General features: G+C 46.7%; 1 protein-coding gene across 1 annotated transcript in view; it reads right to left on the reverse strand.

Moving 5' to 3' along the window:
• Positions 1-20,836, reverse strand: part of LOC149352562 (L-xylulose reductase-like) — a 26,039-nt gene extending 5,203 nt beyond the window's left edge. Inside the window, exons 1-5 of the mRNA XM_089581756.1 lie at positions 20,594-20,836; positions 14,566-14,663; positions 5,654-5,808; positions 3,043-3,085; positions 681-845 (exon numbers count right to left, since the gene is read on the reverse strand). Of these exons, the coding sequence (XP_089437882.1) occupies positions 681-845; positions 3,043-3,085; positions 5,654-5,808; positions 14,566-14,663; positions 20,594-20,645 (513 nt within the window). The 5' untranslated portion in view covers positions 20,646-20,836. The remainder of the gene's footprint in view (positions 1-680; positions 846-3,042; positions 3,086-5,653; positions 5,809-14,565; positions 14,664-20,593) is intronic.
• Positions 20,837-24,031: the final 3,195 nt, after the last annotated feature.

The raw sequence follows: 24,031 nt of genomic DNA on the forward strand, positions 1-24,031 counted from the left end.
TCAGCGCCACCCACGTTCATAAGCGGCGTACGTAGAACGTCCTGAGTTACCGCAGGTGTGACGTATAACATAATCATCGAACGGAGAGGGTGGAAGCTGCGTGAGAACCCTCTTATGCTTCCTTCCTATTTATGGAGCTGTGTGTGTGAGAGAGCGGTGTTACAGGATGTTCTACGCCCGCCGCTACGGACGAAAGTGGCGTTATGGCCACCATAGTGGCGTCGTTAATATTCGCAAGGTTAGTCTGCACACAACCCAAACTCGAGAGTAGAATGTTAGACAGTCGCCACCATAGCTCAATTGGTAGGGCACCATAGGCGACATGCGGAAGTCGTCGGTTCGGATTCCATTGGCGGCATGCGGTCGTTTTTCTTATTCTCGAATTAGTTATCTCGCACACAAATCTCTCATTCCCCATTGATCAATATCACAAACTAAAAAAAATATTCCCTGTGCTTTCCTTGGTTGCAGTGACGGTTGTCTTCCTTCATATTATAGTGGACGGCTTTGGAATAATTTGCACCACACGAGGTTCTTCAATGTCCTCCAGCTGAGAATCCCTGAGGGACTGAACTTTTGCTGAAGCTCAGGCCTACGTCTATGCATTTCGCATCTGGATCAACCAACCAAGCCTTGGGAGGCTCGCCGCTTCCTCGAGCAATGCAAAAAGGGAGACGCACGTTGTAGGGGCCCAGCTCGAGCGCCATGACCCTGGTGAGCATGTCGAGGGCAGCCTTACTGCCGCAGTACACGGCGTGCTCCGGCAGCGCCACCAGGCCTGACTGGCTGGAGACATTCACCACGGCTCCGGGCACGCCGCGTGACTTCATGGACTGCACGCATATCTGCGAAGGAAACGCAGAATCCATCGGCATTATCGCCGCTCAAAAACCAAAGAAGGCTATAGAGTAAGTTTCTGGGCTAGTTCGTTCATAATGCACAAATGGTGGAACCAGCGAAACTGACGCAGGACAAGAAAAAGAGGCACACACACCACACCGCTGGACTTACACGCAGGACAAGAAAAAGAAGCGCACACACAACACCGCTGAACTCGTAAGTCCAGCGGTGTGGTGTGTGTGCCTCTTTTTCTTGTCCTGCGTCAGTTTCGCTGGTTCCACCATCTGTGCAAAGAAAGCTTTGCGCTTTTCAGTCACGTCAGGATGCGTTAGAGCCCAAACACAGCACTGCTACAAACGTTAGACACAGGAAGGTAACAGAAATTTTCCTTTCCTAGAATGTTTAATGCTTTAAAAAGAACGTTAGAAACGAGTGCAAATACTAACGGAACACTTCAAATCGCTCGCATCTAACACCTTGGACAAACACAAAGCGAACGCGGCAAATAAAATTCACCCCCATAAAAAGAGATTTTGACTGCTGAAAGTTTATATACATGCGTGGTTCGTTTTCAGAAGCATGTTTTAATGTATACATTTACAGTATAAATCTATCGTTACTGCTACCGTCGTTGGCTAAGCACGGGAGCAACGCACATGAGCTATTGCTTGGACGCTCGCTAACGGCAGCTAGAGTGGTGAAGGTTCTGCTACAACGTTCTGCTGACCAAGCATGCGCGCGATACATGTTCGTCCAATTATAGTGCTAATAGAAGTGGTATTCGGTAACGCTACGTTAAAATTTCATGCACAGACTTTAAAAGCTAAAGTTTTACTGGTCTAGTGATGCCAAGGTCACCGGTATAGAAATTTGACCTTCAAGTGGAGGAGCGGTGGAGGTGTGGCAGCCACGTGACATATCTCCGCTCATTCCCTTCTTTATCCCTTGATTTAAGGCCCCGTTCAGATGTCCACCGAGATAATGACAGATATTGCGCCACTTCATTTCCTCAAATACCGATTTTCAATTTCTTCTTCCTTCCTTTCTTCTTTCCCTCCTCCTTTATCCCTTCCTTTACGGTGCGGTTCCGGTGTCCATCAAGATGTGGCAGTTACTGCGTCATTTCCTTTCCTCAAAAACGGAACCAAACAAAACAAGTGGGCCACCGGCGTTCATTGGCGTTGGCGTTGACAACATTGCAGAGTCCGATGATTCTGACGAAATGAAAGGCGCACAACTGGCTCCCAGCTGGGTGAGTGGACACTTCAATCTCGTTTTCATGTACCTGACGTTGGCGTCCACCTACAAAAACCTGCTTTCGCTCAATATTCCGTGTTTAGCAGTGCTAAACCGCCAGCATTTCATGCATAGCCGCCTTTTTGAAAGCATTCGAACATATATTAATTCGAAGCCTGTCAAGTGTCTAAATCCATGGCGATCGAAGATGTGCCATGAACAGCGGAGCTATCGCTCAAAATTTTCAATAAATTCGAGGCTTCATTTGCAATTGTGTACTGCTTGGCGCCTTTGGAGATAAAATGGTATAAAATTGTCTTCGCCAGGGGATCAGCTTCAAAAAAGTTACATAATTGCCGTCTGCCTAAATTCGTACTTTCCGGCTAAAAATATTGAATATGCCTTCAAAAATAGAGCGAGTGATGCAATGGTGAGACTGAAATGCTCGCTGTATCGATTACACTTGAGCGCACAGTTCTTCGCATGCAGGACATTTAAAGGAAGATTACTGTGTGATATGTTGCACTCGTTATCTGTTTAAGTCGCCAAACTTCTTGTTTTTTTTTTCTGAATCAATACATATCTCTGAAATGTCGACTGTGAACCGACTCCACCCCTGACACATGAGATGCGTGAAAATGAGCCAGCATTTCCATAATAAAAGCAAAAAAAGTAGAAAAACGGTGTTCTTGATGATAGGCTAAGTAAATAAAAAGCACACCACCAAAACAAATCGTTTTTCGTTTCTGTAGCGATTCCTTCCGTCACAGACAGAGTAAGCATATATGTCGAATTAACTGCAAAACTCTAAAATTTCTTAATATTCATTTCTTCGAATTCAAAGCGCACCGAGATCTCACTTCAACCTCATTTAACAGCAGACAAGAAAGCAGTGGTGCCAGAGCAGTCAAGGTACCTGAAAAATACGTCGAACGCACCACCTTTAAGACATTAAATACAACGCACCTGAGAAACGTTCAGTGCAGCCTTGAAGTTCACGGCAAAGATCCTGCATTATAGAAAGGCAGTGATGTCAAACATGAGTGCCACTACAGGATAAAAATTTAATTCATAGGCATTATGTTGTATGAACGAAATTTCGGGCGGTGCGCCATACTGAATTTTTGAACGGAATTATGCACCTTCATTTTGAAAATTTTTGCTTGTGAATTTTTCATGGTAAGCGTATTTGCAACACATGTAACTGGACACCCTCAGACACAAAACAGATTCAAAAGCAGGTTGATCATTTCTGTGCGCGAGAACTGCTTTCACGCAGCTTTTTGTTTTTACACCGAGTGATCTTTTGCGTGAAATTAAGCTTGGTATTAGAGTCATGACTATCCAGGCAGAAAAAAAAAGCAAGTCGCTGCAGTTGAGCGCACCGCCTTTTTCGGTGTAAAAAAAAAATTAATCGGCCTTAAAAAGGATTATTTAAAAAAGCATAAAACAGCTCTGCCCAGACGAAAACAAGTCTTCTTGTCGAAACGTTGGCTAGCGGACTGAGGCTGCCCCTCAACTATTGCTCATATTTTTTTTTCTGTGTTGTCAACATGTAGCTCTGTGTTTCATGTGCACTCCGGCGAGTATGTAAATTGCTTGCATTATTGGTGTTTCATATACCCTGTACTGTAGTAATACAAAGTCTTTATTGTTGCCTTTACTTGGTGCGTGCAGTCGGCAACGTTCGCTCTAGCTAAACGCCCATAGTATAAAATTGTCTAAGGTCTAATGTGAATGCAATAATATCAGTTAACTTGCTCTCACTACGTTAATTACAGAAGCCATAATCTGGTAGCGCTATTGGCCTATTAGCGAACGGCGTGCGCAGAAACAAGACACACACGACACTTTAATAAACCGCTTCGAGCGTTCGATTGAAAGAGAGATAGAAAAAAAAGGAAAGGCGGGCAGGATGGCCCTGGCGGTCGTCAGCCTTCAGATTTTCCACGCACAGCTCTACTGTATGAGGGCATCGCGTTTGGGCGAAAGGTTGTGAGCCGTTGGGCAAAGTAAAGAGACGCACACTCGAACCAAAGTGCTCCCTTGTTTCTTTTGACAACGATTAAACGTAGCGAGGAATTTTGCACTGTGGGAACGCTAGGGCAAAAAGTGATTCTTTTTGTCGGGCTATTTTTCATGACGGTTGCAATGACTAGTAGCGCGTGTCCCGTCCTCCACTCTTGTCCTTTGACTTTACCTGCGCCTTGAAAATTCAGTGTGCTATACCAATTAGCAAAGCAGACAATGTTGTTAAGGCGTCAAATAAGTATTCCGCGAAGGAAACGCAAAGAAACGCGGCGGTACATAGATTTTTGCTGTCGGAGTAGCTTGTAAGAGAGATTAAATATTTGCCAACCTGTGGATTCCGAAAATTTGCACCGTAGGAGCCAGGCGTTCAAGGCCATGCTTTACAACAGTTTTTTAAGATCCAAGTCGTCTATATGCTTTGTGAGGGGAGGGCTACTTCCACTAAGAACGGTCGCCGCCGCGGGATTCAAACTGTTCTTCTTGTGTTTCCCTTATGGTTTCGGTTAATAGGGGCTTCTTTCTGCGCAATAACGTTGCTATGCACTGCCTATCTCTTCCGGTCTTTGCCAAATGTAACCAGGTAACGGTTTTTTTTCATAACCTTGTAGTGGAGCAGTTATGATACCCCCTAATTAAGCTCTAAATCTGTGTAAGATGAGAAGAACCCTTGTGGCCTTTCGAGACCTTTTGGTCTTTAAGGTTGCCGTACGGGCTCCACAATACGGCCGAGAAGCAAAACTCCGTTGCCTGGTTACTTTTGGCAGCGACAACGGTGGCTCAACTGTGCAAGAACGGAAACTGGGCTCGAAACTACAGCTAGATTCATCGCCACATAAGAACAGAATCACCCTTTGGACCGAATACTAAAAAAAAAAAAAATGCGCTCACATAAGTGCATGGAGGGTATTGAAGGAAACTAGATCGCGAACTTTGGCAGTCTGTGGATAAACGAACAAAGACTCTCAAAATAAGAGGCACAGCAGCGTAAAGAACACGGATGGCTGAAGAAAGACAAACACTCGCGCTGAGTACTACCAACTGAAAACGGAAAAACCAAGTGGTGTCTTTAATGTTTCTATTGCTCCTCGACCGTATTTATTGCACGCGCAAGTAAAACCGTTTTCAGTGGTTAGTAGTCAACGCGTGCGTTTGTGGTTTATGGTTTATGGGTGTTTAACGTCCCAAATCTACTAAGGCTATGAGGGACGCCGTAGTAAAAGGCCCCGGAAATTTCAACCACCAGGAGTTCTTTAGCGTGCACTGACTTCGCACAGTACACGGGCCTCTAACATTTCTCATCCATCGAAATGCGACCGCCGCAAACGGGATCAAACCCGCGTCTTTCGGGTCAGCAGCCGAGCTCCATAACCGCTGAGCCACCGCGGCGGCTTGCGTGTGTTTGTCTTTCATCGGTAGTCTGTGTTCTCTGCGCTGCTTTGCCTCTTCCTAATGAACAAACTAGCCAAAATTGCCACTCTTCATCAGATCAACTCCCTAAGGGTCCATCATTTGTGCGCGGTTCAGCCTGCAGCGCTAAATGACTTGCTTGTCGATGGTCGCCTGGTCGATGTTCCCGAATGCGTCCAGCTTAGTAATACCGGCGTTGTTCACAAGCAAGTCGACGTCTCCCACATCCGCCAGGGCGCGCTGTGTGGCGTCCCAGTCGGAGAGGTCCACGGCCACCGGGATGATGTTGGGCACCTGGATGCAATGGTGAGAAAGGCGCTGTACTTGCCAGTGTTGCGACAAAGTGTATGAACCGTGTCGCAGTGAGCATCGAAAGCGATACGTAGCGCATAATAATTCAGTGAACGTGCATGACGAGAGCTAACGACGTGTAAAACCCGAAGCGCGCGGATTGCGGCGGTTGCGATGTACCCGATTACTTTGAGCGAGGACGCTTTGACGCAATCCGAGCAAGGAGCGAACGAACTCGGGGAGTGGAGAGGAGAGCTTTGCAACTCCAGCGAAGACGGACACGGGTGAAAACGCGTCTGCCGAGGTGTAACGTGCGCACCAGAGCACTGAAGTACTGCTATATCTTTTTCGCGAAGCTATACGCTCCATACCGATAGTTGAAAGTTAGGCTTTCACATTTAAAAAAAAAGAAAGGACGAGTACAATGCGCAACTAGTTTTTGCATGCAGTTATCCGACGGGCTGAGCCCAAAGTGAGAGAACAATTGTCGTCCCTAGTCTTCTAATTGCCTTAATTTCCGGTATATAGTCCGCACCCGGTGTATAATGAGCAGAGCTCAGTTTCAGCTGAGATTTTTTTTTTACTAGATCGGCCGCTCACGGTCGCAGGGGCCAGATGAAAAATCCACGCAGAAAATTGTATGTGTATACCCTGATTACTGCGATCCGGGCTGTCAGAGCACAACTAGTCTGTACCTACGCCGAAAGAAGACTCGTCACTGCGTTCTGTATCTTCGCTGTCACCGTCGTCACTGGAAGCAGACGTCCGCAGCCCTGCTTTGGCGAAGCTACTGACTATAACTTGACAAGGAATCGTTTGCTAGTATTACGCCGACCACTTGCTCACTTCTGCGCACGTTCGTGGTTTTCGAAACTGAGGCAGCAACTAGTGCCGGTAAGCACGCGTACAAATGTAGTAAGCCACGCGATGGTAACAGGAGCAAAGCGTAAGCATCGCAGAACTTCGTAATAGAGTCGTGTTGGCCATTTCGTGCTATATTAGGCGATACAGGAAACAAAAAAAAGGACTGTACAGTCCGCACCTATCGATAGTCCGCAGAACGCAAAATGTTAGCTTTTAAACATGTGCAGTTGGTGGACTGCACAGCGGAAATTACGTTAACTAAAATTGATTACTGAACTTTTTAGTCGCCACACTGGCGGGCATATTTATGTTGGAAGCTTAGAGGCGGTCGTACATCTGGGTAGAATTCCCGAAGGACGTCCGTGCTCCGAGATATCTGCCTCCAAATTCCCTACCCTGTCGGAAAAACTACGAATGCGGCACAGTGACGAGTGCATGAAATTTACCTCTAATGGGATGCAGATGTTGGCTACGACGTTTTTTCGTTTTCGTTAGCCGAAAGTGAAGGAACAACGCCACCAGCTACACTTGTTGTTCCCCACCGTTGCCAGACGACATTGCCATATGCAACAGCTGTGCCACACCGCGGGCAGAAGTTTTCAGCTGGTATCTACCGCCTTGCATGCGTAATTGCCTGTCCTGAATTACGATTTTGGAAGCCGCTATCGGGGACACGGGCATGCGGTGAGAATTCCACTAAACAGAATAGTCTATGAATTTGAACGCCTTAAGTTTCTTGTATAAACAGGCGCGATAACTGAGATTACTGAAGGGTTAATTGATTGGTATCATTATTTATTTCGGAGAAACAAAGCGACAATAATAATATAACTGCCTGTCTTCCTGACCGGTAGCTTACGTGCACCAACGGCTTTCGTGTACTGCTAATCGTTTCTTTTTTAAAAATGGGGAAATTTAATTTTGAACAGCCTGTGCGTATATATATATATATATATTAAGAACGTAGACGTAGACCAACGTTTGAAACGCTTGAAACAATTTATTGACGTTTCGACCGTGGAACGGCCTTCGTCAGAATGTCTGACATTCTGTCCACGGTCGAAACTTAAATAAATTGTTTCAAGTGTGTCAAACGTTGGTCTACGTTCTTACTACTACATATCGTGCCGAGAATTCTTTTTTGCTGGACTATATATATATATATATATATATATATATATATATATATATATATATATATATATATATATATATATATATATATATATATATATATAAACACGATGCTAATAGATCACCTCCGTGGGCTTCCTAGATGTGCTTTTTTTCATCTTATTTCCAACCAATTTTCATTTTGCACGCATGCAATTTGGCTGCAGATAAAAATCTGCTGTCGCTCCATCACAGCGCTGAATTTCCAAGGTGTTACTGTGGCTATACATGCGCGTGCGTTTCGACATAAATCGTTTTTGTTAAGTGCTTTCTTTAACCCCAGAGATAGCTGAAAAACTTCACTCACTGTCAACATTAGTTCAGCAACAAGTGGCTGTTTATTCGGACTTTTCTCCTCCATTTAATGCTAGTAATTAACGATTATGAATACAATCCATATAAACTTTTTCTTGTCTTTAAATTTTGTTGTACGATAAACCATTAATAGTTGGTAAACATGACGGAAGCCAACAGTCACAGAAACCAAGGAGCAGAGGGAATGTTTCTTTTTTAAAGTGTGCTGTTGAGCAATGGGAGATTAATAGTGTAATTATTTTACCACTTAAAGATAATTGATAAGAATGCAGAAGTAAAAACAACCAAATGTTGCCGATGAGATCCGAACCCACGAACTCCTTGGTGAACACTCTCAAGGCTCGGTTCACTGCACATAAATAGCTTTGAAAGCAGAAGATAGGACACCCGTCGCCGTAGCTCAGTTGGTAGAGCACCACACGTGAAATTCGGAGGCCGTGGATTTGGATCCCACCGGCGGCATGTGGTTTCTTTTTCTACTGCTTTCTAATCAATTATCCTTAACGGTAAAATAATTACATTATCTCTCCCATAAATAATTAAATAAATAAATAATTATCTCTCATTGTTTAATGGCACACATATAAAAAAAATTCAGGGGGGCACTTTGTTGACCTAAAGTGCGGTGAGGCGGAAGCCTTAAGCGCGGTGTTGCTGCTTGTGTCACTGATGTGTGGTTAAGATGTTAAGCTTCGCCTCTAAGAGTGGAACGCCCCTATTGAAAAATCCGGTATCGCGGCAAACCGGATTTTACCGGAACATATCGGTTTCATGCCGGTCCGGTATCACTCTCATACCGGCGAGACCCGTCCGGTTTGATCGCTATACCGGTTCATACTGGTCCGGTATCGATCCCAAACCGGACAGACCGCTCCGGTACGGAGCTCATACCGGACAGTCCATTCCCGGTTCGAAGCTCAAACCGGACAGACCAGTCCGGTACGGAGCTCAAACCGGACAGACTAGTCCGGTACGGGGCTCAAACCGGACATACCAGCCTGTATTCAGAGCGATATGTGCTGCGGTTTTGGTGCTTGGTCTGCAGATTGACTGTTGTACGCCAGCAGATATTTTTAAGGGGAAAGGGGGGGGGGGTAAGCGTGCACATAAGTGCGATAATCAACACATACACGGTTTTGTTGAAAGGGTTAGGAAAAGAAAAGGGCCAAGCGTGGCAAAACATGCAGTTTGTGTATGAAAGGCGGGGGCTGCATGAAGGTGAATGGCGCGCAACCGCCATATTGGCTTCCCGTGCAGCACCCTGACAAAGCCAGGGCTGCTGTGTGCGGGCAAACAGCTAGTATACATCCGCCAGCAGTCTTCGTAAGTCCTGCGCAGATTACTCTGGGTTTCACAGTGCAGAACTTCACGACTGGCTGATAAACATGGCGAGCCTCCGGTGACTGCGCCAGAGGCTCCAAAAGGTTTGTTACTGTCGCGTTCATTGCAGCAGCTTTCTTAATGTTCGCTAGCGGCAGTTTGTAGCGACGCATCGGTGAAGAAATAAAATTCTTGGTTTTCGTGCAGGAATTCTTTGCACTTCTTCTTCATCAAGTGATAGTCCATTGATAACGCAACTTGTCCAAGCGCCATCGCGAGCTGCCCCACCCTTCACTCCACCAGGAAGACATTCAAAACAGACAGTTTGTCTGTTTTGAAAACAGCCAGTCGGATTTAGCAGCAGTATTATCTGGCGTGCCACAAGGGTCAGTGCTCGCCCCAATTCTTTTCCTTCTCTTTATTAATGATCTGTGCAAGAATATTGATGCAACAGTACGTATGTTTGCGGATGATTGTGTGATGTACAAAGAAATCAATAGCTCTGCCGACCAAATACTGCTAAACAAATCCCTGCTGTACATATCGGAATGGTGCGACAACTGGCAGATGGCCCTCAACCTGGAGAAAACCGTCTGCATGACCGTCACAAGAAGAAACAACCATTAAACTTCACTTATGGAATTGAACAGAAGTCCCTTACAAAAGTAGAGCAATTAAAGTATCTTGGTGTGATTATTAGCTCTGATCTACGATGGAACAAGCACGTGACACACATTGCCACAAAGGCACATTCCGCGCTTTATACCATAAGACGTTCCCTTCCACTTGCTTCACCTGAAACAAAACTGTTAGCCTACATTTCACTTGTCCGCTCAGTTATAGAATACGGTATTATTGCCTGGTTGCCCTACACTAAACAATATATTGATAGATTAGGAAGTGTTCAGCGAAAAGCTGTCCGCTTCATTTATAACAAATACAGTCGCCATGACTCTCCCTCACTGCTTTTACAAAAAGCCGGCCTATCTACAATTCACACACGAGCTAGACTGTTGCGGCTTAAGTTCTTGTTCCTCCTCTTGAATAACGACACAAAACTTGATAAAACTAGATACCTGCTTACGCCTAATACACGTGTCACAAGAACAAAACATGAAAAACATCTATCTGAATATAGATACCACAGTGATGCATTCAAATTTTCATACTTCCCGCATGTAATCCGTGAGTGGAATATGTTGCCTTCTGAAATTGTAAGCCAGCTCACTCCTGAAGCATTCGTGTCGAAGGTAGCAAACCACTTTCAAAACGGTTAACATTGTCACCATGTGTCATTTACCATGTTTCTTTCGATGAGAGTGAAAAGTTCCTTCTCTGCAGTCTTTTATTGTGTACTTTTTCATGCATATGTGCACCCAATCCTGTTACGGCCTCAAAGAGAGGCCAACAGTATGTAATAAATAAATAAAATAAATAAATAAAATACTAATCACAAATCGCCCAGAACATTTCTATCGACGAAGAAAAGGTTAATTCAACGGACGCTTCGTGCTAGCTAAAAGATACAGCGCTCGAGAGAACAAAATAAAAACAAAAACCACCTGTAGAAACCTTACACGAGTAACCCGTCTCTTTGCAATTTTTTTTAAAGCTTTTTTTTTTCTCTCATCACTGCCTTCTCTGCTTTTCCTGGGTCTGAGAATTCTCAAGGCCTGCGCGCTTTCCTTTCCCCCCGCTCTGACGTCAGCCACTTTGGCCGTTGACCCCTCCGCATTCCTCCGACACTGAGACGTCTCCTTTCTTCCCTCAACCAGTTCTGCACCCTTCCGTAGTCGTGTAGCCGGACATGTCAGCGTGCGCTGCTGCGTTTTATTGCTGTTGCGTTCGTGAGTGCTGGCTAGGAAATTGCTGGTCATCGTGATACCTAAATCTTTGCGTGTCGTGACCTGCTGTTGAAGCAATGGGTCGCTGCTGCGTGCCCAACTGTAGAAGAAACTATGACAACGGGCCAAAAGTGCGTGTGTTTTCGTTCCCAAAAGACTCCCGTAGGATTACGTGGGAGCGTGCTGTTCGCCGCGACGACGTCGACATACTGACTGTGAGAGATTTTAAGGTACTGTACGTTGTGTCTGCGCATCGAAGCAATCGTTGAAGTCTAATAATTTGTCACGGTGCTAAAATATGGAAGAGGTGCGGTTCTAAAATTCATGGGACGCGATGTTTGCCCTAGACTGCTGGTACCTGTAAATATATCTTTTTCTCTTATGTACCAGGCAGTGTTCTTGTGTGGTTGAAAGATACAAATTTTCAAGTTCAGGGCGGGCGTTCATGTCATGGTTAAATAAATATGCCTATGAATATCATCGAATTTTGCAGAGAGCATACATACACTAAGAGATATATTCTTGCATCTTGATTCAACGTTTCGACTATATTTAGTGTGCGTAGTGTTTTGGCTAAAGAATGCTCAGTATATTTAGGTAATTGAAGCGATTCTATGCATTTGCGCAATGAATAAAGTAATAATGACCGCAAGTTGCATGTCACAGTGCTCAATGCATTATGTTGTGTGTCAGTGCCCAATTAAATGATAAGCTGGGGGCATTATGTACTATCAATCATATTTACTTTTCAGCAGGTGCTTTTGACTACTTCATTGGCCAGCACCCTGTAGAGACCCCAGCGCCGGTGGATCGTCGCAAAGAATTAAATTATTACCTCAGTGAGCTGGTTCAAGACATGCGAAAAAAATAAACATCTTTTGGAGTTTTTGATGCATTATAATACTCACCAAGCTACCAATACTTGGTAAAAGCTGGGAGCAAATAACACAATTGCACATCGACTGCAATACGAGTCGCTGATAATCGCAGATTACCAGTTTCTGAGGCTCTGTATATTGCAGCATTTGGCATGTACTCTTATGGCCCCAGTTTTTGGGCAGATTTAGTCCAAGTGGAATATATTTGAAGCATTTTATTCCTGCCTTTGTCCTGTGATACAGGGCCCTCCTGTATAATACGGGCCTAGCCTGTAGAATGCAGGACTGTCCTGTATGCCGGTATGAATTTTAAACCGGAACCGCATACCGGGTTATTGTACAGGATTTGCGATACCGGATTACCTGAGTATCCTGTACAAAACAGGAGAGTCCTGTATTATACAGGACTGTCCTGTTTTATACCGGATATTCCGGTAATCCGGTATCGCAAATCCTGTACAATAACCCGGTATGCGGTTCCGGTTTAAAATTCATACCGGATTTTTCAGTAGGGGCGACAGCGTCTTGCAACGCTGCTAGGGAGTCCACAGAACGCCATCGCCCGTTCGGCTCTACGCCTTGCTCGTCGGTAAATTGGTTTTTGAGGAAAGGAAATGTATCTGTCTCGCATATCTCAGTGGACACCTGAACCTCGCCGTAACGGGAAGGGAGGAAGATGGGACTGAACGAAGACACCGTATTCACTAGACGCGCCTTTGTTCATTCCAAACCATTGAGCTGGCATGGCGAAGTGGTTAGCGTGCTCTTCTCGTACTCCGGAGTCCTTGGTTCGATTCCCCAACTCGACCAATTTCCTACTCGGTTTTATTTATTTATTTCACTTGGAGCATCACTATACCATCCCTTTAATTGGTTGCATGGTTACTAGCCAAAGTACAATTGGCCCCTTTGAAATACGCGCACTGTGACGTCGCGACCATTTCGACCAATTGAAAAGCGTGACATTTTTGTCGACAACTCCTGCTTACAACGATGAGGCATCAAAAGCTTCCGCCTTAAAACAATTTCGCCTGCTGACACTGCACTCTTTTTTCCCCTGTGCAAGGAGTGGCTCGCTCTGTGGCAGCCTCGTGAGTATTTAATGACGAAGGCTGGTGATCCATCTGCGCCACTGTTATGAGCTCAAGGTAGCCTGTATGGGCCAGTATCACAGCCTTTGCACCTTGAATACCGAGACAGCATGTTCGCAATCAGTGGAACAAAGGCCATCGACGCTCTATTATAGCTCTTTCCTAACCGGAAACGGGCCCATTCCACACCACAGTACGTCAAGCAGCGCACACATTCAGCACAGTGGTTGTCGTACAGAAAGAGCCAGATTTTTTTTTTACCTCTGTGGCGTGTAGTGATATCGAATCGTGTTCTGATCCCAAATATACCACTCTTACCGAAAAGGGAGCTTTTATAAGCTAGAAAAGATCCCCTCAGAAAGCAAAATACAGGTGTCGCCCTCACCGGCCGATTTCGCAAGTAAAATCCGTGTGTTGACATCAAATTTTTTTTTTTGGGTGTTGACCTAAAGGCTGTGCTACTCTGCCCTTCACTTCAGAACGGTGACAACCCGTAGCTTCCTGTGCAGACGTCAAGAATTTGAATCGACTGAAAGGAAGATTTTTTAAACCCGGTGTTCTTGCAGATAAATGCGTCTTTCGCAGCCGGACAAGCGTTAACATTGCTGGAAAGAGCCAAAGAATCAATTTTTGCTGAAAACGATGATTGCATGGAGTTGTCCTCAGTGTGTCTTTAATGTAGAGCCTTTGCAAACATGCGGGTCGTCAAGAAAGAGTTCCGAACCATGCGGTAGCCATCGCCGTCACTGTTAGAACTTTGAGATAGAAAAGAACGCTTCTCCGCAATGATGACGTGTAACGTTCCTCGACGAGTATGGCGCAACTACCTCATATGGAAGACTTCCTCACACAAAGCTTCTCGGCGCACCGACATATCGCGATTATTTCGCTGTCTGCAGACGCGTAGGGCAGGTGCGTTAACAGTATACTAGAGAAGTCCCGACACGTTCGGTCGGCACTGCCGCTATCACATGGTTTACACAACTCGAGATCCTCACCCTTCATTGCACATACGCCCGTCAACTTAGTCACGCCACATTCAATGGCTACCACGTGCTGTTCGGACTGTGCCGTGGGCGCCCTCCAACTATTTTACAAGGAATTCATTCAGTGTTGGTTTGAACAGCGTGCAGGGAGATTCCCACTCTCGTGCAGTTATTCCTTCGCCGTCGCGTGTTTCAAACTATGCATAATTGGACAGTGTGTGCTGTCTCGCTGGCTGTGACGCTAACGTTTACAGTCCTCAGTCCTATGCTGGTGGATTGATAAACGTGCCTGTTGCTGCAGCTCGGCCAGCTTTGCAGCGAGAAGGTCCACGGCGATGACAGTAGCGCCATACTTCGCCAAGTCAGTGGCGATGCGAGCGCCCATACCTGAAAGTGGTAAAAGCAATCAGCGGGAAAAGAAGGCATGAAAAACTATAAGACATACGTACAGGTCTTCCTCTTTAATAGTTGGTAAAATTAGTTAAATAGAAAAATGGGCTGGTTTGGCGTACGGGGTTTTAACATCCCATCTAAAAACGGCGCACAGAAAAAACACGCAGAACACAGGGAGAACGGACAGGACAAGAGCGCACTAGCAACTGAAGCTTGGTCGAAAAACACTTCTCACTTGGTAAGCATGCGCCAGGAAATTCAGCACGTGTGAACAAGATAAAAACCCAAATAAAAACATGACGTTGCTGTACAAACGGACTAAACAAAGATAAAATTAAAAAAAAAAATACGTAAGACAAGAATAAAGACAAGAACCTAAACCCCCCGGGATGACCGAAGCACCTAAACAGCACATGCGAAAGGCGAAACCTGCATGAAAACGCTGCCACTCCTGCTAACAGATACCGAGAAACTTGCGCTCTTTTTCCAGCAAAAACACCGACGTAGAACTAACACAGAAGTCGTCACCTGCGGCGATTATGTTCGAGGCCTCCAATATCTCTCTATCCACTCTTTTTCTACCGCGCCCAATGATACTTGTCTCACCCAAGTTGGGCGCAGCCGCCCTCGCAATCCTTACATTTTTTGCAGTGCAGGGGAAGGTTCGAGCCATGACCCGTCCTTAGCGACGCTGCGTGTTCGCGCAACCTTTCATTCACACATTTCCCCGTTTGGCCCACGTAAATTCGGCCGCAGCTAAGGGGAATGCGATACACGACACCTGTCGCACAAGGAACAAACTTGGTCTGGTGGTTGACCCCACAGGTAGTTTTCTTTGTGCGCCCTTCGGCAACAAGCCTGCACAGCTTGGAAAGCTTATGCGGTGCAGTAAACACGAGGCGAACACCAGCCTTCTGGGCTACCTTCTTAAGGTTATGTGACACCCTGTGCATGTAAGGTCCGTTCTCCCTGTGTTCTGCGTGTTTTTTCTGTGCGCCGTTTTTAGATGGATCGATACCAACTAGCCCAACTTTCTGCTTTACTTAACATCCCAAAGCGACTCAGGCTATGAGGGAAGGGCTTTGGATAATTTCGACCATTTCGGGTTCATAACGTGCACTAACATCGAACAGTGCACGGGTCTCTAGCATTTCGCCTCCATCAAAATGTGACCGCCGCGGCCGGAATGGAATCCGCATCGTTGGGTCAGCAACAGAGCACCATAACCAATGAGCCACAATGGCTCATTGGATGACAGCCATTCTAGGGAACACTAAATCAATATCTCATGAAATTCTTGTTTTTATAGAATGCCAATAACGTATTTTGTCAAGTCCAGAACCAAGTTACTTATTTGATAAGGTTTGTTCTTGAAGAGAAGGTGACAACAAGTTTCAGCATCACTGTTTTAGTTTTAGGAATTTCATGATTTTAGGAGGCTCATGAATCTTTCATAACAAATTGATGCGGATATACCGTCACAGGATAGCTTAACATCTCAGCCCATCGAAACATTTCTTTCAGAATCAGCAAACCACTCCGATCAGCCATGTTTATTGCAAAAAATGTGGCTTAAACGCCACCACCATCTATGTAAAGCTCCCAGGACGGTTACCACAGTGTAACGTGAGATTCAGCCATAGCTGTATTTTCATTTCGCGATGTGTTGGGATTTTAAGGCGGAAGCCTTTAATGTCTCATCGTTGTAAGCAGCAGTTGTCGACAGAAAAAGTCACGCTTTTCAATTGGTCGAAATGGTCGTGACGTCACAGTGCGCAAATTTCAAACGGGGCCAATTGAACTTTGCCTAGTAACCATGCAACCAATTGAAGGGATCGTATAGTGATGCTCCAATTAAGTGGGACTGAGCTTAGTTAATTGTTTAATTACCCAATTAGCCTAGTTAGCTGTACCAGTCAGGCTATATAAATAAATAAAACCGATTAAGAAATTGGTCGAGCTCAGGAATCGAACCCCGGTCTTCGGCGTGAGAGACGAGCATGCTATCCACTCCGCCATGCCAGCTCGATGGTTTGGAATGAACAAAGGCGCGTCTAGTGAATACGGTGTCTTCACTCACTCTCATCCTCCTCCATTCCCTTCCCGCGAGGTTTAGGTGTCCACCGACAAATGAGAGACAGATACGTTTCCTTTCCTCAAAAACCAATTTACTGACGAGCGAGGCGTAGAACCGAATGGGCGATGGCGTTCTATGGACTCCTTGGCAGCGTTGCAAGACGCTGTCGCGTTCCACTCTTAGGGGTATCAGTGACCACACTTTAGGTCAAAAAAGTGCCCCCCTGAATTTTGTGAGACAGTTACTGCGTAATTTCCTTTCATCAAATACAATTTTCATTTTCTTCATTACGGCTCCTCTTTATCTATCTTCTTTCACTCCCACTTCCTCCCTTCCTCTACGGTGCGGTGCAGTTCAGGTGTCCACCGAGATGACAGAGAATTACTGCGCCATTTCCTTTCCTCAAAACGCGTTGCGTTCAAAGGGCAAGGCATCGCGCTGAACGGGTGGTGTTCCGTGGACTCCCTGGCAGCGCTACAACGCGCTGTCGCGTTCCACTCCTAAAGGCGAAGCTTAAGCGTAATTAATTAGCAGTTAATTAGTATTCAGGCATTAATCAGTAATTAACCATTAATTAGTGATTTGTCATCACTTAGTAATTAGTACTCAATTATATGTGACGCCACCGGTGCCACAGAAACAGCGAAGGTGGTTCGGAAAACGCTTCCGCCTCTGCCCACTTTAGACAGTCAAAGTGCCCCCTGAATTTTTGAATTTCAGAGCGACATGCATAAATGTATAGCTATAGACCAGTTTTTTAGATTTACACTGAGAGAACGTGGGGTGAGGTTGGGTGTTCGCGAGCCATGATATCGACTGATGATCGAGTAACACATCTCAAGCAGCAAACGACACCGTTTATTACTGGTTAACAAAAAAAAAACACTAGATGTACAACAAATTCAATGCACCTGCTATGCGGTTCAAACAAAGTACAGCGCAACACCACGATATCGTTCGAGCTCCTCAGATATGCAACGGACGAGAAATAACGGCGGTTCCAGCAACGCCATGCTTCGCTCCGCTAGCCGCGGTACAGGAGACACTGCTAACGACACAGCTATATTCACAGACATGCGCTGAAATGATCATGGCTATTTTCCCAATAACAATAAAAATTCTAGGACACTAAGAGAAAAAAACGGGACGCTCTCCACTCCAACAAACCACGTAAAGATACTCGAGCCTGAACGCTTCCGCGGTAGCAACTTTTCCGTGGTAACAGCCTTCCTGTTACGCATTCCTCCACTCTCACTACACACATCTCCTCCGATGGTAATCGCCTTCTGGGTTATTCTCATGGAGCCACCCTCTGGTTGCTCATTTCTCCACTCTTCCCACACCCTTCTCTTTTCACGTTGAACCACCTCCTTATTCGCTCTTGATTCACCCCCCTCCTCCCGCGGTAACCACCTTCCGAGTGACTCCCGTGGAATCCACACTCCAGTTGCGCATTTCTCCGTTCTCACCATACCCTCCTTCTTCCACAGTTCAGCTCTTCCTTCTCCGCTCTCACTACATCCTCCTTCTACCGCGGTAACCATCTCCCGAGTGATTCCCATGGCATCCACACTCCGGTTGCACATTTCTCCGCTCTCACCCTACCCTACTCCTTCCGCGGTTCAGTTCTTCCGTCTCCGCTCTCACTACACCCTCCTTCTCCCGCGGTAACCCTCTCCCGAGTGATTCCCATGGCATCCGAACTCCGGTTACACATTTCTCCGCTCTCACCATACCCTCCTCCTTCCATGGTTCAGTTCTTCCGTCTCCGCTCTCACTACACTCTCCTCCCGCGGTAACCATCGTCCGAGTGATTCCCATGGCATCCGCACTCCGATTGCGCATTTTTCCGTTCTCACCATACCCTCCTCCTTCCACAGTTCAGCTCTTCCTTCTCCGCTCTCTCTACATCCTCCTTCTCACGCGGTAACCATCTCCCAAATGATTCTCATGGCATCCACACTCCGTTTGCGCATTTCTCCGCTCTCACCCTACCCTACTCCTTCCACGGTTCAGTTCTTCCGTCTCCGCTCTCACTACACCCTCCTTCTCCAGCTGTAACCATCTCCCGAGTGATTCCCATGGCATCCGCACTCCGGTTGCGCATTTCTCCGTTCTCACCATGCCCTCCTCCTTCCATGGTTCAGCTCTACCTTCTCCGCTCTCACTACACCCTCCTTCTCCAGCTGTAACCATCTCCCGAGTGATTCCCATGGCATCCGCACTCCGGTTGCGCATTTCTCCGTTCTCACCATGCCCTCCTCCTTTCATGGTTCAGCTCTACCTTCTCCGCTCTCACTACACCCTCCTTCTCCCGCGGTAACCATCTTCCGAGTGATTCCCATGGCATCCATACTCCGGTTGCGCATTTCTCCGCTCTAACCATACCCTCCTCCTTCCACGGTTTAGCTCTTCCTTCTCCGCTCTCACTACACCCTCGTGCTCCTGCGGTAACCATCTCCCGAGTGATTCCCGTGGCATCCGCACTCCGGTTGCGCATTTCTCCGTTCTCACCATGCCCTCCTCCTTTCATGGTTCAGCTCTACCTTCTCCGCTCTCACTACACCCTCCTTCTCTCGCGGTAACCATCTTCCGAGTGATTCCCATGGCATCCATACTCCGGTTGCGCATTTCTCCGCTCTAACCATACCCTCCTCCTTCCACGGTTTAGCTCTTCCTTCTCCGCTCTCACTACACCCTCGTGCTCCTGCGGTAACCATCTCCCGAGTGATTCCCGTGGCATCCGCACTCCGGTTGCGCATTTCTCCGTTCTCACCATGCCCTCCTCCTTTCATGGTTCAGCTCTACCTTCTCCGCTCTCACTACACCCTCCTTCTCCCGCGGTAACCATCTTCCGAGTGATTCCCATGGCATCCATACTCCGGTTGCGCATTTCTCCGTTCTCACCATGCCCTCCTCCTTTCATGGTTTAGCTCTTCCTTCTCCGCTCTCACTACACCCTCCTTCTCCCGCGGTAACCATCTTCCGAGTGATTCCCATGGCATCCATACTCCGGTTGCGCATTTCTCCGTTCTCACCATGCCCTCCTCCTTTCATGGTTCAGCTCTACCTTCTCCGCTCTCACTACACCCTCCTTCTCCCGCGGTAACCATCTTCCGAGTGATTCCCATGGCATCCATACTCCGGTTGCGCATTTCTCCGCTCTAACCATACCCTCCTCCTTCCACGGTTTAGCTCTTCCTTCTCCGCTCTCACTACACCCTCGTGCTCCTGCGGTAACCATCTCCCGAGTGATTCCCGTGGCATCCGCACTCCGGTTGCGCATTTCTCCGCTCTCACGAAAGGAGAAATGAAACCACAGCAAAGGTAAAGCACTCACCGCACGTAAAGGTGGAAGTTATATTATTGCTTCATGCTGCTAGCCCACGGATTTTCAGACGCAGCCGCTTCTCTCACTGCTTCGGTGAAATACGGCCACCCGGCCATAGTTAACCGAAATTGGTAGTGTTGGCACGCTAAATTCGTATATGAATAAGTTATCTTTAAAGGCAGCCTGCAAACCGATCCTCCGCATAAATTTGCAAGATCAGGACGGATGCATTGCGTTCTTGCTTCCTCTTCTGTTTACTTCCGCGTAATATTCGCGTCCCACAACTTTCGCCAAACGCCGCGCCTATACAGTTCCTTTTTGAGAATCACTTAAAAAATAAGGAAGCAGAAAGAGAAGTAATAGCGGGGGGCTTTTTTTCCCCCTCCGCAGAGTGCAGCAAGGTATTTTTGGACCGGACCGAAGCTGCCGCAGAAGCCAGACTAAAAAGAAAGTGAGAAACGACCCCCCTCCCCCCCCCCAAAAAAAAAAAAAAGTCGGCTGATAGACGTCACCCACCTTGCGCGGCGCCCGTGACCACTGCCCGCTTGCCTGAGAAGAAGGTCTCCATGCCAGTCGCGATGCTGCCGTTAAACTCCTTCCCTCCTCGTTTTTACTTCGTTCAAGCCGAAGAAAACAACCCCGGACCGGCAAGAACGAACGACTCGGATGAGGACCGCTTTCTACTTGCCGCACGCAACGTGGACTCGGCTTTATGTTATCCGAGGTCGAACGATTGCTCTGGGCTCACGTGCTCACATGCGAGAGACGCGCAGGAGCTATCTTGGGCGCTTGTTTTTAAACGTACGCGACGAGCACTTGTTGAAACCGGCGGGGCGCGCGGAAGTGGGGCGTCGACCGACGATAACGCGCGGGCGTCGGCGTCCAATGCGCTAGCTGGGACTGGCGACAGTACGTACGTACGATGGGCGCAAACGTGGCCAGATCGGGGGCCCAGCTGCCACGAAGGGCAAGCAGCAAGGCTGCAGGCTTTCGAAAAAAATAAAGCAAGAAAAGAGAGCTCTGTTTATGGTTCGCGATGTCGAGAATACCAGCTGCCACTAGCGGCGTTCTTCACTGATACAGACGGGAGGAAAACACGAAGTGCTGTGCGCTACAGCCGTGCGTAGCTTTACGTGTATCGCTAAATAAAATAAAAGGAAGTGAAAGGAACGAGGAAAAAATAGTGCAGTTAAGAAAAATGATCAATAAACTGAACACGTGGCATCTTTAGCAGACACAGTTGAACGCAGTTTTTGGTGTTTCCCTGCAAGTCATGTGGGTCTCGGGGGCTAATGCGACTCGAAGCGAAAAAAATGCGTCTTCAAACGTACACAATATAGATAGGTTGGCTGGGTAATTTGCTTAACATTAATTATTGCTAAATATACAGGCACTGCAAATAATGCGAATAAGCACCGAGGCATTCTCAAGCAAGGAACTTTTCGGTCTTAGTAAAGCAGCAACGAGTTTACATTACCATGGTCATGTTTCTTGTCTGTGCGATTGCAGTGCTCATGACACAAGCACAGACACTTCTAAGTTCATGTGTTTTTCTTCTTTTTTTTCAGGACCACTTTGGCTCGGTGGACTAGCAGTCACCTCTTGCCTTATGTTGTCGCCCGTCTATGGCTGTGGTATACTTTCAGTGGCTTGTAAAACAGGTCCGATGATTGAAGCGAGAAGTGGTAGTCGTTCTGCACGCGTCTAATGGAGCATATCCACAGAAGAGGATTGTACAAAAGTCGAGAGGCGTCGGAAAGCTAATCAGCACGTTGCGGCGTTACGTTCGTGAACCGGCGCGGCTATCGACATTGTTTTCATCGGAAAAGGTAATCTAGTTGTTTTGGACATGCATATCAACGCACGGGGAGTGAAAGAGAACCTTCCCGCCGAGCTTGATAAAAATGTGGGGGCATGCATATCGCCACGCAGGGTCAAGAAGTCGGCGTTGCTTGGGTCACTGTGGCGGCTGAGTGGTGGAGATATTAGGAGGCTTTATGGGCGCTGGTTCTTATCGCAAAGCGCCTGCATGCTGGATCTGTTATGGGAAGTAGCGGGGCCAGTTGGTTCATTTTTCAACTTAAAACAGTGCGCAGGGACAGGACACAGTCAAGAAACACACAGACACAGCACTGACTGAAGTTGTCAGTCAGTGCTGTGTCTGTGTGTTTCTTGACTGTGTCCTGTCCCTGCGCACTGTTTTAAGTTGGATCTGTTAGTAATGTCGAAGCTCGCTGCTTCGCAAAAGCCCTTTTTCAGTGTACTCGAAACCGGAGTGAAGGCATTTTAGGCTGCTCGCCTCAATGGCAGCATGTTGATACCCATCATCAGCGTACATTCTTTCAGCGCTATTCTCGTAGTAATTTGTTTCTAGTTGCTATCGGAACGAAATATTGAGCGCCTTACGCTAAGTTTGCTGCCGTGACGCTGTATTTAATCGCAGCGAGTGTTCAGAAGCATGTTTTGAAGAAACACATTGAAGTTAAGACTAAATGAAAATTTAAGCAATTTTTGTCCACTATTTACGAAGATGGCCTTCCACTAGCACTCGGTGGAGACGGAGCCCATCCCACTCACCTATGCGCACGTACTACGACTGTCCTCAGAGGATAGTGACCCCCTCACAAAAATAATCGTTTATAGGAGGCACTCTTCTGGCGCCAAATCCACACTTCCCCCTACCTATCTTACGTTTAGGCACACCTTTTACACCGCACGCTACCACCCTAACTGCCATTTCTTTTTTGCGGCGCACATCTCACCCTCTACCATTCCACATGGGAATGCTTCAATACTTCTTCAGTACCTCCATACCACACCCCACCCCGTTCGAGTTAGAAGCCACCCTGTCTAGCACAGCCCTGAACGACCAGCGCGGCCGGATCGCCCGAACGATTCGGATAGTTGCGGCAAATGGAGCCCTGGAAAAAGGGCTCCACTCTCTGGGGGCCTCCTTACAACCTTTGCTGAAAATAAAAGTCTCTCTCTCTCTCTTAGTATTTGCGAATTAGCGCAAATTCCCAATGCAATGTCGCCATCTCCATCTGGACTGCAGAATACAGCTAAATGAATTACTAAAATCACGGCATATCTTTGCTGAGACTTCTTTGACACGGTGGTTGATTCCGGAGCCAATAAATGAAGCTTTTTCTGAGCTTACTTACTTGTTTTCTAGAGCTGACATTCTTGACGCTGTCACCAGTGAAATACTCTCTCTGCTCTAGTTCTTGATGTGATGTATTTGCTGCACTACCTTGATTCGTCCCTTGTTTTTTTTTTTTTACTTTGGCAGAAGCCAACCGAACACCGAGTTGATGTGAGGTGGAACACTCCTCTAGCGATGCGAGTGTTGGCAATCGTCGTGCATCAGGCAAGATGACCAGATAAGCATAGTGATCCAATTCGTTCCACTGAATATTGCTTGCACGCATGTTTTGTGCTGGGCGTTGTAGTTGAAATGTACATGTATTCGTTAATTTTGAATTTTTGTTCAGATACTGCTCGTCTCGTTGTTAGTCTCCCCTCGTATCAGCCACGGGTTACGACGGCTGCTGTCAGCTGAGCGTGCAGATTCAAGGTGTTATCTGCTGCGAATTCGTGGTCGCTGTAGTGGCACCTTGACTTCTATTATGAAGGGGTCTAGAGAGATACTACCTGGAGCTACATCTGAGAGCTGATGATCATAAGCTGCCTACAGTATAGACTAATGATAGCAGGGCGGGTGACAACAACTGCGGGCATTATGCATATATCTATTTCAAGTGTTCTGGTCATTTTAGTGTTTACAGGCACGGCCTTTCCTGTTTTCGAGGATACTTATAAAAGTGTCCATGCATGATGTCGTATCACGGATAGAACTGGAATAGACGAATCGTCGGGGAAAGCAGCCATGTCAGTTAGGTATGCAAGATATACTGAGAGAACTGCGCATGTATCCTTAAAGTTTCATTATTA

The sequence above is a fragment of the Amblyomma mixtum genome, chromosome 3, assembly GCF_055824585.1.
Source record: "Amblyomma mixtum isolate Tamu chromosome 3, ASM5582458v1, whole genome shotgun sequence".
In the NCBI taxonomy this organism is placed as follows: domain Eukaryota; kingdom Metazoa; phylum Arthropoda; class Arachnida; order Ixodida; family Ixodidae; genus Amblyomma; species Amblyomma mixtum.